Raw genomic sequence first — 17,028 nt, forward strand, 5'->3', positions numbered from 1 at the left:
GGCTGAAAACGAGAAAACAGAATAGGAAAAAAAACGAGTCAGGATGAAAGAGGGAAAAAAAAATTAAGGCGGCTGGCCAGACCAGGCAGGCCTGGGTTGGTGAACGAGGGACGAGACAATAGAGGGCAAATAATAACAGAGGAGAATAAGGAGAGGATATTGAGAGGATAAAGAGAGGAGGGGGAAGAGGAAGTGGGAGAGGAAGTGGGAGAGGAAGCGGGATTCCCCCAAAATTGAGAGAAGGTGTGCGAGAGTGAGAGAAGGAAGACGGAGTCGAGTCGAGGCAGGCAGGCTGAGAAAGCGACTGGAGAGAAGGAGGAGAACTGGAAGTCGCCGAGGCCGTTAGGGCATCACGACAGCGCATGCAGCTCGCATGATCAGTCGCCTGCAGTCTCTGGGCGCTTGGACTCTCTCCCGCTGCTGCTGGCGGTTCGTGGGCGAGGTGAAGCGAGAGAAGAGGCGAGCAAGAATGGGATGAATCAGTTGAATGGATTGTTGTGCGAGTGATGGGCTCCAGGCGTTTGGCCGCGCGGAAGGGCAGGTACTTGAATGGGTGGTACCAGAAACCACGAGCTGAGCTGGAGCTGGAGCTGTGCTTGAACCGCTGCGGCGTCTTTGTCGCCTCGCCTCGCTTCGCTTTTCCTTTGCTTCACTCCTGCCTCGCCTTGCTATGTATATGCCTGCGCGATGCTGGTGCTTGTGCCAGAACCAGGACCAGAGCCAGAGCCAGAGCCAGATGGGATGCAGCCTCCTCTTTCTCGGGGTCCAAGGCCGTGCAGGCAGGCCCTTGTTTTTCCAGCACAGCTCGAGCTTTAGCAGCGGCAGTAACTGCACGCCTCACTGTAATCCGACGTGCTGCAGTGGTTGCTCTGCGCCTGTACCGGTACAAGCCAGGGGGGGCACCAGCAGGATGGCCGCGCAGACATGGGTGGCCGTGGATGGATGGACGGATACTGGTGGCTCGGTGGCTTCGGCGGCAGCACTAGTACTGCTCGGTAGCTGTGCCAGCAGATTCTGGACGCCACGGTCCCTGGGACTGAAGGGGATTGAAGGGGACTGAAGAGAACTGAAGACACTGGCCACGGCCAAGCGAATGGGCGGCAGGGGAGCGGCCAGTGCAGTTGGCCTTTGACGATGTCGCATTGGGCGGCATGGCACGACTTTGCGTGTCTCTCGCTCGGGCATCTCATTCCTTGATCGCCATCTCTTTTCTCGATCCCCGTGAGTCTGCCCGCACTAGAGTGGCAGAAGCTCCACGCTCGCCAGATGCTAAAGTGCTAGCAATCCATCCATCCAGATACTAGCAGCGGCACTCCATAAAATGGGCAGCTTACAGTAGCTGCTCCGTATTTCGTGCATACAGGCCCGTGGAGGGAGATGAAGTGAGATTGGATCCAAGCATTGAAAGCTACTAGTAGTGCTGCTGTCCAAGACCCTGGATATCGCATCTTGATACCTGTAAAGGCAACAATTGCAGCCTGCACATCTGCTGAAGCTATTCACGATGCCTTGTGCACGCCAGATGCTGCGTCCGGACAGGGGAGCGGCAGGGCACAGCGCAGGGCACCGCAGCAAGGCCGGCGACTGGAGCCAGTTGAGGCTGACGAGGATCCCTTGCTGGGCGCTCTAGGCGGATGCGCCGGGGGCAATCACCCGCCTGCAGCCAGGGATTTGCACAGACCAGACAAAGAGGGGAGCTTGAATTTGATCTTGGAGGGGAAGCTCCGCAGCTGCTTTTTTTCTCGCTGGCTTTTTGGCGTCAAATCTGGTCTTGTCTCTCAATCCATGTCGGCCAAACATCTGGTTTCACGCATAACAACGTGGAATCTCGATTCTGGTTTGCCCTTTGCCGGGCCCTGGATGTCCATCAGGGGGGGGCTGTTCTCTGATCTCATTTGAGGCTGCACAAACGTCCAAATGTTTCCAATTGAAAGCTTGTTTATGCATGAATTTGCCAGCAGATACGGGCCATCAGATATTAGAAACGTTCGCTGGTGAAACAGCCATCTGGCTTCCTTGTTGCGCACACACACAACAGCCAGAGGATGGGCGCCGCTTCTCCAATGGCAGGCGCCGCGTCGCCGGTGGCGTTTCTTATCCATCATGCGTGGTGGGGATCGGTAGATGTACTTTGATGTTGAAGCCAGCAAGGCAGTGAGTGCTACTCCCGTTGTAGCACACACATCTATGCGATCAAACCGAGAGCGATGGAATCTGCCTTTTCGTCGTTTGCCTGTCAAAGCCCCGTCAACTGCCGGCTGGTCCTTGTGGCTCCAGTCATGGTGCCAGCTCGCTCCAAGCATCACCACTGCTGGCATCACCCCTGAAGAAGACGAGGAATCAGCTCGGGGTGTCCATGCCTCGCTGTCCATGTATATCATATCATGTACACGGCACACATGCTTGTGATACCCCTCTTCGCACATAAAAATAGCCGTGCGAGTCTCACAGCAGGCGCCACGGCTCACGGGCGTTTGATGCTCGCATGGGCCGTCACGGGCCATGACTGGCTACTGCAGGCATCGTACGACAAAAGGAGCCCGCGCGTGAAGCTGTTGGCTCTGTCCGGGCTGTCGTTATGCATCCAGCAGAGAGGTGCGTGCTCGGTAACTTGGATCCGGTTTATCAGCCGGCGCACATACTTGTACATGCTTGTACATGAATCCTCGCATTGGCCGGCCGCATCTGCTTGCAACGTGGACCGCCATGTATCGATGTACTTGTACATATCCTGCTTGGGATACTCCATGGAGAGACAGCATGGTGGCTGACATCCAGCATGAACGGGCGAGCAATCCTCGTACCTGTACAGAGTACAAGCATTTGCAACAAGCAAATATGATGCATCATAAACGCCCTCGAGGTCAGCCATGCGTTCCCAAGCCCGTTGCGCTCGCCATGCCATGCTACAGATGCCATGCAGCCACGGCTAGCCTCTTGAAGATTTCAACGTCCCATGGAGCTCGAGGTACCGGTACATTGTCCCAATATCGCTACCATGGCCGCTGGGAGAACGCGGCTGCCCGCTTATATTAGGGGCCTCCACAACGATGCGGGAGCTTGGCTGGAGCTAACACTCCGCAGACGTTGAACTTCTTGTCTCTTCTTTGCCTCCAGTCTTGTTGCCACTCTCATTCTACTTCTCCGCATTCTCGGCTTTCGACTGCTCTTTTTTGCGCTGCAGCAGACAAGTATAGGAGAAACGGAGAAAGAGGCAAGAAAAAGACAAAGATGGGGTCATGACCCCCGTCCACTCCTCAATGTGTGTGTGCGTGTGTGTGTGCTGAATCTTGCCCAGGCGGCTATCAAGTCGGAATAGAGTACATACAGTACATGTATTCTTCTGTTATAGACGCCAGCAGGGTGGTAGCCGTGCAACCCTTTCTCCACAGCAGCTCTGGGCGTGGGACTTGCTAGCAACGCAACTGGCAGAGTGGTGTGGTGTGCAAAAGCCTGCAGTGATTGATTGATAGCTTCATCTTAGTGCAGCACCATGTACGACCATGCCACAAGCAAGCTGTACTGTAGTCCTCCATTCAATGCAAGGTAGTCACGTCAAATGCCGGGGATCCTCTTCCCCTCAGCACTCGGGTGTGCGTAGGTAGAGCATCTTGTCTCTTCGCTGTCACCGCGGAATGCATATACGATGCATACCTTGTATCTGCATGTTCCCTGCAGAGCACACCACGGGCAGGCAGGCAACGTTGGCACATCGCCAGCGTCTCAAGGGAATCTCCGAAAGCTCTCTCCGAAAGCTCCCCCCCGAAAGCGCTACTCGATCCTGCACAAACTGCTCCAAGATCGTGGCCCTGATTTGACGGAAGTCTCAGGTCTGCTGGTCTTGCCCGTACAGCAATCCTGATGCGCAAAAAGCGGGACCCATCAAACCAGTATTGACTGGGTATTTCCGCGGTCCACTCGAGAGCTCTCCTTTCGTGCAACTCGTACCTGCATAAGACGTGCCAGCTCACGACATTCTCTTCGAGCCAGTCACGGCCAAGCCTGCTGCGCCTTGCTCTGAGTTGTCTTGTTTGTCGTGTCTTGTCCTTGTCCTTGTCTGGCCATGGCAAGGCAACCCCTTTTATCGCTCAGATATCGTGTATATGCAACAGCTCAACGCATCGAGGCCTGATACTCGTGGCCAAATTTAGTCTCTGCCTCAACTTGTGAAATAAGAACCAATGAAGCCACCCAAAACCTGCCAGAGAAAAGCAGGCGAATAAACGCCTGCCCTGATAGACGTGGTCAATGATTAGCTATGGTGACATCCTTTCCTCTCTTTGGCTAGATTAAACGATTTCGGCATCTGTGCTCGCCTATGCAGGGTTAGTAGCTGAGGATAGCTCAGCCTCACATGCGGCAACCGCCATTGTCCACGCTGTCGTATATAGTAAGCAACATGGATGCCGGTGTCGTTTTCATGTGCTAGCTGCGACTGCTGAGCTATTGGTGATGGACACCATATGACGTAACTGAAAAACAAAAGCGAGGGGATTCAACTTGATCGTGATGGGTAATGTGACAGTGATTGAAGTTTGTACACCTGCCTGTTTTGGATAGAGAACAAATATCGCCAGCGTAAAACATAGCTATAACTCGTACTTTGTTCATTTCTTCACCTTTTTCCTTTTCCGCTTTTCATTTTTCATCCCTCACTATAGAAATTCGTCAAGTCAGGGGAGGCCATGTGCTGGCTGGGTTTGTCGTGTAAGTTATGTCGTAGGAGAGCACCGCAATGTAAACGTAACAAATGACCCTGTTGTTCTTGTTCAGCGGGTAAGCTGGTCAGACTGTAAACATTCGTGTCTTGTTCGATTATGCTTATATCTTCCGGAAGTAAGCGTATAGCCCATATAGATCGATCGTATACGTCCGCAGCAGCCACTTTCCTTCCACGTGAATATCCAGCCGTCCGCTTACTTTGATCCATTCTCCTATCCCAAGTATTGTTCAGATTGTTTTGGAATAATTCTTCCATGTAAAAGCCTTGATACAATTGCATTGAGCAAGTCATACTCAGTAATAGGTTTCCTTTTCAGAATCTCGTGCGCGGATTGTAAGCGTAGTTGCCCACAAAACTCTCCATCAGCAAGCCTCCAAACAGGTATTATCCCCTGCTGGTCGCCAATCGTCAAGGGCTTTTCTGCGCTAAAGGCAGCTGGGTTACCCGTCGGCCAATACAACGGTAGCCAATACGATTTTAGCCGCCCCATGCTTCAAATCGTCAAATGTATAAAAGGCAAGTGGTACTGTCATGGCTGCGTGAAGATGGGTCTGGCATATAATCCATACGTGAGTCGTACGGTAAAACGTAATAAATAGCTTCATCATCGTGCCTGATCGTACAGTAGTCCCAGGGGAGGGCCTGTAAGAGCTGGTGGTCGGAATCGAATGCAAGCCCGTCCCGTCGGGATTATCAATATGATCAATCCGTGTTATCCGGCATCAACATGTTTCCGTTCAAGAGTATAAGTACTGGCGAATAGGGAAGGGCAGTCTCGGCTAGAGATTCAACTCTGGAGCGTCGAAAGCAGTCCAAAACACCATCTTCATTCGCCATAATGCGCGTATCTCGGCCTTTGGAGTTGGCTTGTGCCCTGGTGTGCTCTGCCACAGTTGTCAGTGCTCAGTCACCACAGGTGAACTTGGGATATGCCACATACCAAGGCTCAACATCCGGTGGAATCAACAAGTTCTTGGGCATGCGATATGGAGCAGCCCCAACCGGAAGCTTGAGATGGAAGGCTCCAACTGCCCCTCCCACAGTCTCTGGAGTCCAGTCCGCTACCCAGGTATGAATTGTCAGTCCGCCTCGCCGCCATTGTAGTCTTTGTATCTGATGTGTTGTTTCGTGGCTTATAGTTTGGAGATGTTTGCATGGCTACCAATGCTGGAACAAATCCACAAGGCGAAAGCGAAGACTGCCTTTTTGTCAACGTTTGGGCCCCTTCGGGTGCTGGTGCCAACTCCAAGCTCCCTGTTTGGGTTTTCATTCAGGGAGGAGGCTTTGAGAGCTTGGCTTCTGCAGGAACGGATGGAAGTGGCGTGGTGGCCAACTCTGGAAACAAAATTGTGCTTGTGACACTAAACTATCGCGTGGGTATCTTTGGCTTCCTTGCCAGCTCAGAGATTCAGGCCAACGGAGTGCCCAATGCCGGCTTATACGACCAGCAGGCTGCCTTGAAGTGGGTGCAGCAGCACATTGCTCAGTTTGGTGGCGACCCTGCCCATGTCATCATTCATGGACAGAGTGCAGGTGCCGAGGCTGCGTCGTTGCAACTTCTCGCCAACGGAGGCCAAAATCAGGGTCTTTTCGTTGGAGCCATGTTCGAGTCGCTCCCAGAGATCACTCAGCCCAAAGTGTCGGAGATTCAGTTCCAATATGATGCCCTCGTCAGCAATGCCGGATGCGGTTCCAGTTCCGACTCGCTATCATGCCTTCGTGGCCTCAGCACCACGGCGCTGCAGCAGTTCAACGTACCCATCGTCTATCCGGGCCGACCTAATTCTCCCAATTACCCATATGTGCCATGCGTCGATGGCGTGTTTCTCCAGACTGGCGCCTATGAGGCTTTCCAGAGTGGCAAGTTTGTCAAAGTTCCAATGTTCTTCGGCAGTGTCACGGATGAAGGGACGACTTTGGGTGCCCCCAACGCGTCGTCACCTGAAGAGATTGAAACATTCTTCCAAAACAACTACCCTCGTTTGTCGAGCCAAAACACATCTGCAATTATTGCGCAGTATCCCCAGAATATTGAGCCTGCTTTCAATGGCCATGCGGCCTGGTTCCCAGCAGCGGAACTTGCCTATGGTGATGTGCTCGTAACCTGCCACGGGCTCAACTTTGGCAAATATTTCATACAGGCTGGGCAGCCCGTCTGGGCCTACCGCTTCAATGTATTGACACAGAGCAATATTCAGAGCGGAGTTGGTGTTCCCCATGGATTTGATCTGGGAGCAGTCTTTGGAGGCGGTTATGACAACTCCAACCTGACCAACATTGATCAGCTGCAGGGCTATTACATCTCCTTTGTTCGGTCACTGAATCCAAACACGTTTGCATTTTCCGGGTCTCCATCGTGGCCACAGTGGAACGGACAAGCAGGAGGGTCGAGGATTGTAGTCAACAACAACAACACAGTTGTTGAGGCTGTCCCACAGGCGCAAATGAGTCGATGTGCGTTCTGGGAGAGCCTAGCTTCCGAGTTAGAGATTTAGTTGCTTTGACGGGGTGAGAATGACAACCTACCAGTATTGGATCAGAGCATGCCATGTTGGACCTGATGCGTATATAAAACTCTGAGTAGGCTATGCTTGTAATACAAATGTTAGTGCTGATACATGTATTCTGTAATAATACAAAATATGCACAATACTCACTGCAAATATTGTCGTCTTGTTCTCTTGCTTCCCCGGGATGTAGGTCTGACTGTCTTGGCCGCTGCATCGCATGGTTATGACGATGGAAGGGAAGGGAAATCGGGAGACGTTGATGGATATTCTTTGAGCGTCTGCTGGGAGAGCGCTTGAAGCTGTGGAAACGATGCGAGAGATGCACAGCCCCTCTGGCGTCACCCCTTCTTCCCAATCGTAATCCAGACGGTTGGTGTACTTTCTGTATCGATCTATGTCGCCAGGGTTTTTCTTTTTCCACAGATTGAAGCGAGCCCGTCTTGAGATGTTCGAGGAAGATATCAACCCTTTGGTAGTGCCCGAGAGGAAGGAAATGCGGGAGAGTTTATGGTGATGGAAGTTCTTTGTTTACCATGCTGAAGCGGCGTGAAATGCGCGTGGGTTTTTGAAGGGAATCTTAGCAGGCATTTCAAAAGATTGAGTGAATCGGACTGTGATCAAAGATCGCGTAATTCAAGCCAAATTCTGCGGTACCCTGCACCAGCTTAGCTGAGGCCAATTATTCCGGCCAAGAACTCGGCCAGATGGCCTTGAAGAGCTAGAGTGAGCACAGAAGGGCATGATAGAAAAGACTGAGCTTGTTGGAGCGCCACAGTAGCTTTCTTGGCGAAGATGAGGAGTAAAACAATCTGTAGATGCCTGTTCGATGGAGTTTTGGTGAAGTGGGAAGCAACATCCCATGGTTGCGATTTCAGGGAGGGTGAGAAGCCAGCCGCGAATAGCATCCTGTTGCCTGGTTGTCAAAAGGAAACATGGAAGACTGCATATCAGCAAACATTGACAATTATTTGTGCCAGTGACCAAAGAGGCCATCAAAAGTCCAAAAGTGGCTGGATTGCTGCTGTGATACTGTCGAGCCGTGCCATGATTTGCTTCGCACGAGAGGTCCGAGCAGTATCTCTCCGAGAGGGTCACCGTTTGTTTGCTCCGCACGGCACTTGCTATTTTGCCTTGCGGAAACTAATGTCTTGTGACGTCCTATCGCCTGTTCCCGGCATCATTTAAGCGAGTGGTTGCTAGCTGTTGCTGCTGTAGCGTCTCCATTTAGCGAGGAGAAAGGGGGTCGTTGCTGTCTCAATGCATCCAATTAGCAGATAACGTGCAGAATTACGCATCTGGTTTGGCGGTCAAGATGCCAGTAGATTCCTTTTGCAGCATTTGGGGATGGAAAGTGAGCTCAGCATAGGAAACGATGGGAGGAAGAGCTGAAGCACCACATATCAGCGGTGACCCACAGCTGCCAGGCCCGTCCAGCTGACATGTCTTTTTTCTTTTCTGTGGCAAGGTTTCTTTCTTTTCTTTCTTTCCTTTCCTTTCCTTTCTTTTTCTTCGACATTCTCTAAGAGCTCCCCATTTATCCGGCACACAGCTTTCCTGTTCTTCTCCCCCTCCTCTTCTTTTTTTCCCTTTGCTTCTTGTGGCACCTTGACAGCCATGGATGGCCGTGACGCGGTGAAGAAATGGAGGACTGGCGGCTTCCATCTTGTCCTGATGGACATCCAGCTGCCCGGAATGAATGGATTAGAGGTCACGAGGGAGATTCAGGGCTTCTATTTTGCAACGGGCCAGAATTTATTTTCCCAGCATATTGTAGCGTTTTTGACTTCACACATACGCGGAATTCGGAACCTTTGTTTCCTCCATGGGTAGCGTTGTCTTGGGATGATGGCTCGCCAGTCGATGCGTGTTCGTGTGAGCAAGGATCCTCCATCTTCTTTACGCGGGTGTGTTCAGCTGCTTATCTGGCCAATACAGAAGAAGAAACAGTCATACATCCAAACGCACTTTGGAGAATTTGGCCGTGCGTTGAATCATAACCAAATTCGCTATTCCGGGATTTGTTCTTCAATTTGACGCCCATGATTTTTTGAAACGGCTTCTTCATACTGGACGAGCGGCCCCTTACAGATCACCACATCACCAGTTTGGGACCTTCCAGCTGCCTCTCCCTCCCCCCTGACACCGTCAGAGGATTCTTGGAAAAGGTATTTACATGGTAAAATTGCAGCCGAGTTTCTTTCAGTTTTCATTCAGCTTCTCTAACGATGCCTCATAGAACGTCACAGTGCGGGATCGATTTCCTGGCACTTCCGTGGCAGCAGGAGACGCAAGTCCATAGCGAGCAAGCAAACCGCCTACGTTCAACTGGAAGAACTGCCCAGTACATCTTTTCAAGCGCCCTCATGGAGGAGACGGAAGCCCACAACGAGCGAGCAAACCACCTGCGTTCAACTGGAAGAAGTGCCCAGTACGACTTTTCAAGCGCCCTCATGGAGGAGACGGAAGCCCACAACGATCAAGCAAACCGCCCGCGTTCAACTAGAAGAACTGCCCACGTCTGACTGGAAGAACTGCCTGCAACCAACTGGAAGAACCGCCTGCTACCAACTGGAAGGACCGCCCGCGTTTAACTGAAAGAACCGCCTGCTACCAACTGGAAGAACCGCCTGCTACCAACTGGAAGAACCGCCTGCTACCAACTGGAAGAACCGCCTGCTACCAACTGGAAGAACCGCTTGCTACCAACTGGAAGAACCGCCTGCAACCAACTGGAAGAACTGCCTGCATCTAACTGGAAGAACTGCCCGGTATAACTTTTCAAGCGCCCTCACGGAGGAGACGGAAGTCCACAGCGAGCAAGCAAACCGCCTGCGTTCAACTGGAATACTCGAGTGTTTCCGTTAAAGTAGACGGGTTGCCACTTGATAGACGGAATTGAAGCTATTGTGATTTTTCTCTGATAGACCTGACTATCTCCATTGTATTAAATTGTGACGTATTAACTGGAGCCTGATACCGAGGACGTATGGCGGCTCAAACTCTATTTACCGCCGTCGATCCTTCATACACCGGGCTGAGCTAAAACGACACAAGGTTTGGGATGGATTGACGAATAATTTGGTACTCAATACATTCCATGGACATTTGTCACTACGTAGTGGCACTCGATCGCGTTAGTCTCTTGTGAGTAGCTGCGAGGTATTGCTGTCGCGAAATCTACATGAACGCAACGTGGAGAGACAGAGGAACAAACGCGGGAAAAGCCTTTTGCGGGGTAGTTTGATCTGTCAAAGCTGAAATTGGGGAAGCATGAGACAAATGGTGCGTAATTTCTATAGCATTCCCATGACATTTCTTTCTTCTGCTATACGCAGATGACAATGGCTACCCAAATCGCAATCCAAATGAAAGGCCCTGGCAAGGCCGAGATCGTCACCGATACTCCCATGCCCAAACTTCGCGATGACTATATCATTGTTAAAACAGTCGCTGTGGCCTTGAACCCGGTGGACTGGAAGCAGATTGACGACCTAGCCTGCCCCGGGGCGATTGTGGGTTGTGACTACAGTGGTGTTGTTGAGCAAGTTGGCCCTGCTGTCAAGCATGGACCTCATGTTGGTGATCGAGTCATGGGCATGGTTCATGGCAGTACGTATACCTCGTCTACGCCTGCTACCTAATCTACCTGAAAAGTGCTCCTAATGCTTTGTGGCAGGCAACTACTCGAACCACGAAGACGGAGCGTTTGCAGAACACATTGCTGCCAAAGGAGACCTTCAGCTCAAGATACCCGACTACATGTCGTTTGAAGAGGCCGCAACACTAGGCGCTGGCATGATTACTGTCGGTAAAGGCCTTTACGAGTCACTGGATTTGCCATGGCCCGACGACCCTCCAATGAAGCCGTTTCCAGTTTTGATACATGGCGGTAGCACGGCAACAGGCACCCTGGCAATTCAATTTGCTAAGTTGTGAGTATTCTTTGATGCAAGGGGACGATGTAATGGCTCACTAATATCATGGTTCAGGTCTGGCTTAGAAGTCGTCACAACATGCTCCCCCAAAAACTTCTGGCTCGTTCGTAGCCTAGGGGCAGATCACGTCTTCGACTACAAGTCACCGAAATGCGCCGCTGCCATCCGCGAAATTACAAATGATCAGCTGGGACATGTATTCGATACCGTTTCCACGCCCGAAACGGCCGAGATATGCTGCAACGCCATGAGCAGCCAAGGAGGCAAATACGCCGGCCTCAGTGGCCTACAAGAGCTTCCTCGCAAGGACGTCGAAAACCTTCCCATCATGGCGTACACGGCCTTTGGAGAGGCCTTCGACTTTGGTGGCCAACAAGTTCCGGCAAACCCTCAGAATTACGATTTCGCCGTCAAGTTTGTCTCGCTGGCGCAGGCGTTGCTGTGGCAGGGACGGATTCGGCCACATCCGCAGAGCGTGAGAAGGGGGGAGCTGGAGCGGCGTTTTGGATGGATTGCAGGAGATGCGGGAGGGAAGAGTTTCGGGAGTGAAACTTGTGTATCCTATTTGACGACGTGGGTATTTGCTATTCCAGGTACATTTTGTATAATTTGAAGCTGAATAATCATGTTCAAACTCGTCGGTGCTACATTTTTATATGCTTACTCAAAGTTTACTCATACACTACCTGCCCCCTTGCGCCCTGAGATGTCAGACATTGCTTATATGGAGTGGCGTAAAATGCTTCAGATAGTGCGTGAAAGCACTGCCTTGTTCGAAAGAGGCCTCAGGAGGGGTATGTGTAATACGACTCGAGAAGAAGCGTAAAGAACAAGTTCTTCAGGAGATTGCTTTCGGAGGTTAGACCTCTATTATTAAGTAGATTCAAAGTCACTCTATTCTTTAACATCACGGCGAATAGCAGGAGTCACAAAGATATTGACATGTTTTTGTTTTTTGTTGCATTGGTGTACTACCTAGTTCATATCATATCAAAGCCCTATGCCTGCAGGGGCACAATGATGAATCATCACGATAATATGTTGCCGCATATATCTGCCCTAAAATTTTGATCTATCATTTGCCCTTGACACCTCAACTCCGACCCGCAATATCCGAGTATCCTGCTCAGATGGCTTCATGGGGTGTTTTTTTGCCGAATTCAAATCCAAAATTACATCAAAGAAGCATAGCCTTTCGCACTCTCTAAGTATTGTTACATGTTTGCGGCAGCTTTAGACGAATCCTCGTCTTCCGCAAACAGTAGCGTCTCAAATGGAAGAAGAAGAGGAAGAAGACGATGATGGTGATGATGATGATGATGATGGCGTTGACGATGACGAGGAGGTTGAAGACATTGGTGTTATCCAGAAAGGGACTCTCTTAAGCTCTTGGCTTTGCGTCTTGTGTTGCCTCGTCGCACTTTGAGATGGTCTATATCCAGAGTTTTGGTTTTCTAGGCGTTCAAGCAGCTCTATCAGCTGGTTGTGTGTCTTCTCGGCCTGTATCGCTAGCTGTGATTGATAGTATTCGAAGCCGGTTGGTCCTGAAGCTTGATTTTCGACAACTTTGGCTTTTTGGGCGCACATCTTTGCAAAAATAGAGTATTCGGAGGTCAAGACTGAATTCTCGTGTTTGAAGAAATAGAAGAATAGCGTCGAGGAGAGAAATAGGTGTTGGAGGTATATATATAGGTCGTACTAATGTTGAAACGATATATCCACTAAATCGAATACGTCTCATAAACTTTAGTTGCTGTGAGACCAAATGGTGCTTTACTTTGCACTTACGGAAGAAGGAAATAAAACCGAGAAGCTCCTTAAAGTCGACAAACAAGGGGAATGCCCGGTACTTGAATAGAATGACGCTTTTCAGCTCCACCCCATTCTTTGGCCAAGATCTTGGGACAGCAGCATCGTCCAATATATCCCTACCGGGTCCATTGTCCCAAAATGGAAGTTACACCCTGCCAAATGGTCATGGCATCTAGCTCTCTTTTTTTCTGGGGTCTCAAAGCGAATCTCCGCTTATCCCGCTGGCGAAGGATATGACTAGTACTGGATAGCTTGCGGTAGAATTTGCGCTAGGAATGTCATTCTACTATCCCCTTTCCCATCTAGGAAGAAAAGTTGGGTTCATGGAATCGATGGAATCGGCGCATGATTCTGGAGCAAGATCCACGGCGAAGCGGCTCTTGGAAGCGGCTAGCAATTGCGTAGCAACACACCTCTTGGTGGAGCTGAGTTTTCGAATGGCAGATGTATGTGCCTCTGACTCTGATGCGTAACTGTTCAAGGGCTGAGAATGATTACACTATCGTTACTTTTTCCTTGTTTGGACATTCCCGATAGGAGTCGGTACGCAGGCCGTTTCTGCCTCGGCAGTGGTGGATTGCCAATGCAACGTAACGATGGAAGAAATATGTGCAAACTGGAAATGCGGTGGTTGATCTGATTATCGGCGTTTGCGTTTCTCTTTCTTCGAGTCCGTTCGGCGTTTGTGTCGGCAATTCTCTATGGCCGAGTTCCACAGTCAGCAATTCGGCCTTGCCATTGACGCAAAAGATATTTCCGTAGTGAGTAATACCGAAAGTTGTGATGATTGGCAAAACTTACGACAGCTGTAAAGCCCCATGGCGTGAAATATATTCTTTGTCATTGGATTTATTTCGGGAGAGGTATCCGTAAGAGCGCAGGTGGGGGCCAGGATTTGGCCCATGCTCATTTCTGTCGTGTTGGTTTAATGCGATGCAGGCAAGGGCGTATTGATGCCTGAGGAACTAACCAAACCTTGACCTTCAATCTGTCAAGGAATATGGCCGAACAAGATGCCTCAGATATCCAATATTTCATATTGCTCGGACGGCAAATCAATCACTTGGTAACTGACATTTTACTCGTTCATCATTTCCACCAAGTCATCAAACATGGCACTGACGAGTTTATTGGATAGAAATCCAGACAGCTATTCGTCCTCTCACGCTTTAAGGAACAGGATCCCGAGCACCTTGACGGTATTGCTACAGAAGAATCAGATGCAGCATGAACGTTTGGTGATTGAATATCAATGCAACCCTGAATAGTGGCGAAAATACTACGTCAATCTCCCAATGAGGCACTTGGAATATCGAATTCTGCCAAGCTCCAAATCAACTTATCCCTCGCTTCTTCTTGGTGGACGCCCTGCGGAATCTCCGCTACAGAAATACGGTGCTTACGATTTGCAAAGCGCTAATCCACCGATCCCTTGGCTCGAAACAGCCCCCCTTTGGACCCACGAAACCTGTCAAAGTTGAAGCTTCTAGATGCATTGCCGTTTATCACTCTAGCTCCTATACATCATCCGGAAGAATACTTGTGTTGACAGCAACTCATGGTGTGACTTGAATCGCATTCCTGTCTTCTATGGCATTGGCCTTGCAGACAAGATAAGAAAGCTTCGAATCCTCGGCATCCTGATGGCCCTCGTCTCTGCTAGACTCTCCTTTTCCGGGCGGTTGGACCCGGAGATCGGCGTCAAACAAGACGTTATTGTGGAACCATTCATCACCACTCGGCCTTGAGCTGTGCTGCCGAGCCGTTGCCGCTAGCATTGACTCGCAATGAGCCCCTGCTCCAATTGCATTGCGGTCACCTCAACGACATGAAACTTGAGTTCTACTTCGAAGACGGAGTCGAACCGCAAGCCATAGCTTGTTTAGTGAGCCGACTAGTCGTTTTACTCGTCCTCTTCCACCAAACTTGACAGACTACGCAATCCAATCAACCAGTCGAGATGGAGACTGGCTGAAGACTGGGAGATACTAACTCAGTATCTCTCGATTTCCTTCTTTGGCAATCGCGCTACCGATGATTCCCCACACGTTCCCGAACTCGGCTCCGTCCCGATACTGGACAAGCGGCTCTCTCCACCAGGCTATTAGTAACACGACGGCTAATATGCTAAATGCAGCCCAGTGGATGTTGGACAAAGACGATGGGCTACAGGGAGCACCAACTGCTTGGCTGATACCGGCTTTGCGGCAGGGATATTTAGGTTACGGCGGGATCACACTGAATCATGGCTTTGCTCCTTTTACTTCCAAGTGGCTCGATCTCTTCTTGCGGTTGTTGCGGAAGGATTCGTCAACCAGGTCAGTCGCGGCATACGGACTTGGCGTGCCGCTCCTTTTTTTCCCATGTGGCTGCCCCATATGCCCATTTGATCGTATTGCAGTAGCGTCCGAGTATGTCGCAGCTAAATAGCCGACGAGCTGATTTGCACTGGGCAAAGTATTTTCTCGCTCAGGGAACCAACGACGGCACCTACTAGGAGTTTCAGAGTTATCTCGCAAATGGATATCCGCAGCGGGAAGGACTAGTTTTCCTTGGCGATCTCTTGGGCATGTTTCTCACTAGAACTCCGTTTCATCCGTGTAAACGCCGTATACACTGTACGGCGTTTACGCTCGTCCGGGGTATTCGCGATGTGTTTGCGTATACACCAGACAAACCAAGCTGAAAGTATGCAATATTCTCTCTAGCTGCAGCATCCATCCCTCTTCCTTACTCCACAAAGGATACCACCCACGCTGCCATTTTCGATCCTTTGCATGGCCGAGAACCTAGAAAATATGGGGAGAAAGATATCCAGGGTTATTAACACTTTCTGCTTGCTTGCTCGCTCGCTCTCGGCCCTCGCTGTCGGTCCCGACCTGGCCAGAACGGCTGAAAATTTCCGATACAAGGTGCAGATCAAGCAAGGGTCTGGAGCAACGTCAAAGGGCTGGGAAGAGTTAATGTGTCTAACCAAGCTTGGCTTTCATCGTCATGGGTAGCAACAATATCAGATGTGGGCCAGCAGGAATGAGGATCTCTAGGTCAATGTTGTCAATCTTTGCATGCATTCTAATTCCGATTCCTCTGGATATGACTGTCCGATTCCTTCAGACGCAGCCGATGACGCCCTGGCCGAATCACAAGATTAACCTTTTTCGAAAAGAGCCTTGCATCCATACCTACATGTATGTTGAGAGCAGAGACAGACGCCACATTAGTCAATACTCAAAACAGCGCTAGGTATGCAGCTCTCGTGTCTTCTTAGTCGCAAATTGTTGTTTGATCTGTCATCATGCAAGCAAAGTGTGCAGATGCGTTTATCAGACCTTTTACTTTGTTTGCTGTAGGAAGAAACGGCGGAGAGCGGTGGGCTGCCAGCCGAGCGAAGATGTTGTCATGGACGCACAACCCTTGTGTGTTGCTTTCACGAGGACCAGTTTGGAGCTTGCATTGAGATGACTGTCCAAAGAAGATCATAAGACGTTTGCAGAGCAGGTCAGGAACGCAGGACGCTACGATGTTGAACACGCAGACCAGAGCGGATCCACTCCAACTATATGGTCGGCTTATAATGCCCTATTCGGCCAAGAGCATTCTCAGAAGGTACTGCTACTGTTTTCGTAATGAAGACTGATAACGGTTCTGCAGCTCAATGAGCCGCGGTCTTCCAGAGAGGATGTGACGCCAGGTTGGCTGTCCTGAGCCTGGCCCGGTTCGTAATGCAACATGATGGAGACTAGGACTATTTGGAACATTTGCGATCACCAAATCCGGTAAACTGGATTGTTCACATACAGTTGCGAGGTTTGGTCAAGATACGCCTATACCGCCACCAGATACTGTCTAATCCCCCACAATACAAGGGATCGACCAAGTTGGAGCAGCAGGTTTCCTTTCTTTTGGTGTGTTTCATACGGATTTCTCGGCAGCGCCGATAAGAATACTGTCGAAATCGCTCAAAAGCCAGTGAAATCTTCAACAACTGAAGGGTAAACAACACAAGTGGAAAGGCATCAACAGTTTATATTTATTCAGAGACGCTTCT

General features: G+C 50.3%; 5 protein-coding genes across 5 annotated transcripts; 4 read left to right on the forward strand and 1 right to left on the reverse strand.

Moving 5' to 3' along the window:
- Positions 1-982: 982 nt before the first annotated feature.
- On the reverse strand, positions 983-1,153 carry TrAtP1_002203 (uncharacterized protein; the record flags this gene model as incomplete). Its single annotated transcript, XM_066111353.1, has 1 exon — positions 983-1,153. One exon carries the CDS (start codon positions 1,151-1,153, stop codon positions 983-985), a length of 171 nt encoding a protein of 56 aa, XP_065967427.1.
- Positions 1,154-5,561: 4,408 nt separating this feature from the next.
- On the forward strand, positions 5,562-7,218 carry TrAtP1_002204 (uncharacterized protein; the record flags this gene model as incomplete). The annotated part of the gene is made up of 2 exons (XM_014085139.2): positions 5,562-5,792; positions 5,863-7,218. 2 exons carry the CDS (start codon positions 5,562-5,564, stop codon positions 7,216-7,218), a joined length of 1,587 nt encoding a protein of 528 aa, XP_013940614.1.
- Positions 7,219-8,605: 1,387 nt separating this feature from the next.
- TrAtP1_002205 (uncharacterized protein) lies at positions 8,606-9,755 on the forward strand (the record flags this gene model as incomplete). The annotated part of the gene is made up of 2 exons (XM_066111354.1): positions 8,606-8,661; positions 9,470-9,755. 2 exons carry the CDS (start codon positions 8,606-8,608, stop codon positions 9,753-9,755), a joined length of 342 nt encoding a protein of 113 aa, XP_065967428.1.
- Positions 9,756-9,932: 177 nt separating this feature from the next.
- On the forward strand, positions 9,933-11,781 carry TrAtP1_002206 (uncharacterized protein; the record flags this gene model as incomplete). The annotated part of the gene is made up of 3 exons (XM_014085179.2): positions 9,933-10,842; positions 10,910-11,165; positions 11,223-11,781. Exons 1-3 carry the CDS (start codon positions 10,569-10,571, stop codon positions 11,779-11,781), a joined length of 1,089 nt encoding a protein of 362 aa, XP_013940654.2. The 5' UTR covers positions 9,933-10,568.
- Positions 11,782-12,441: 660 nt separating this feature from the next.
- On the forward strand, positions 12,442-12,594 carry TrAtP1_002207 (uncharacterized protein; the record flags this gene model as incomplete). The annotated part of the gene is made up of 1 exon (XM_066111355.1): positions 12,442-12,594. One exon carries the CDS (start codon positions 12,442-12,444, stop codon positions 12,592-12,594), a length of 153 nt encoding a protein of 50 aa, XP_065967429.1.
- Positions 12,595-17,028: the final 4,434 nt, after the last annotated feature.

Source organism: Trichoderma atroviride, chromosome 1 (genome assembly GCF_020647795.1).
Source record: "Trichoderma atroviride chromosome 1, complete sequence".
In the NCBI taxonomy this organism is placed as follows: domain Eukaryota; kingdom Fungi; phylum Ascomycota; class Sordariomycetes; order Hypocreales; family Hypocreaceae; genus Trichoderma; species Trichoderma atroviride.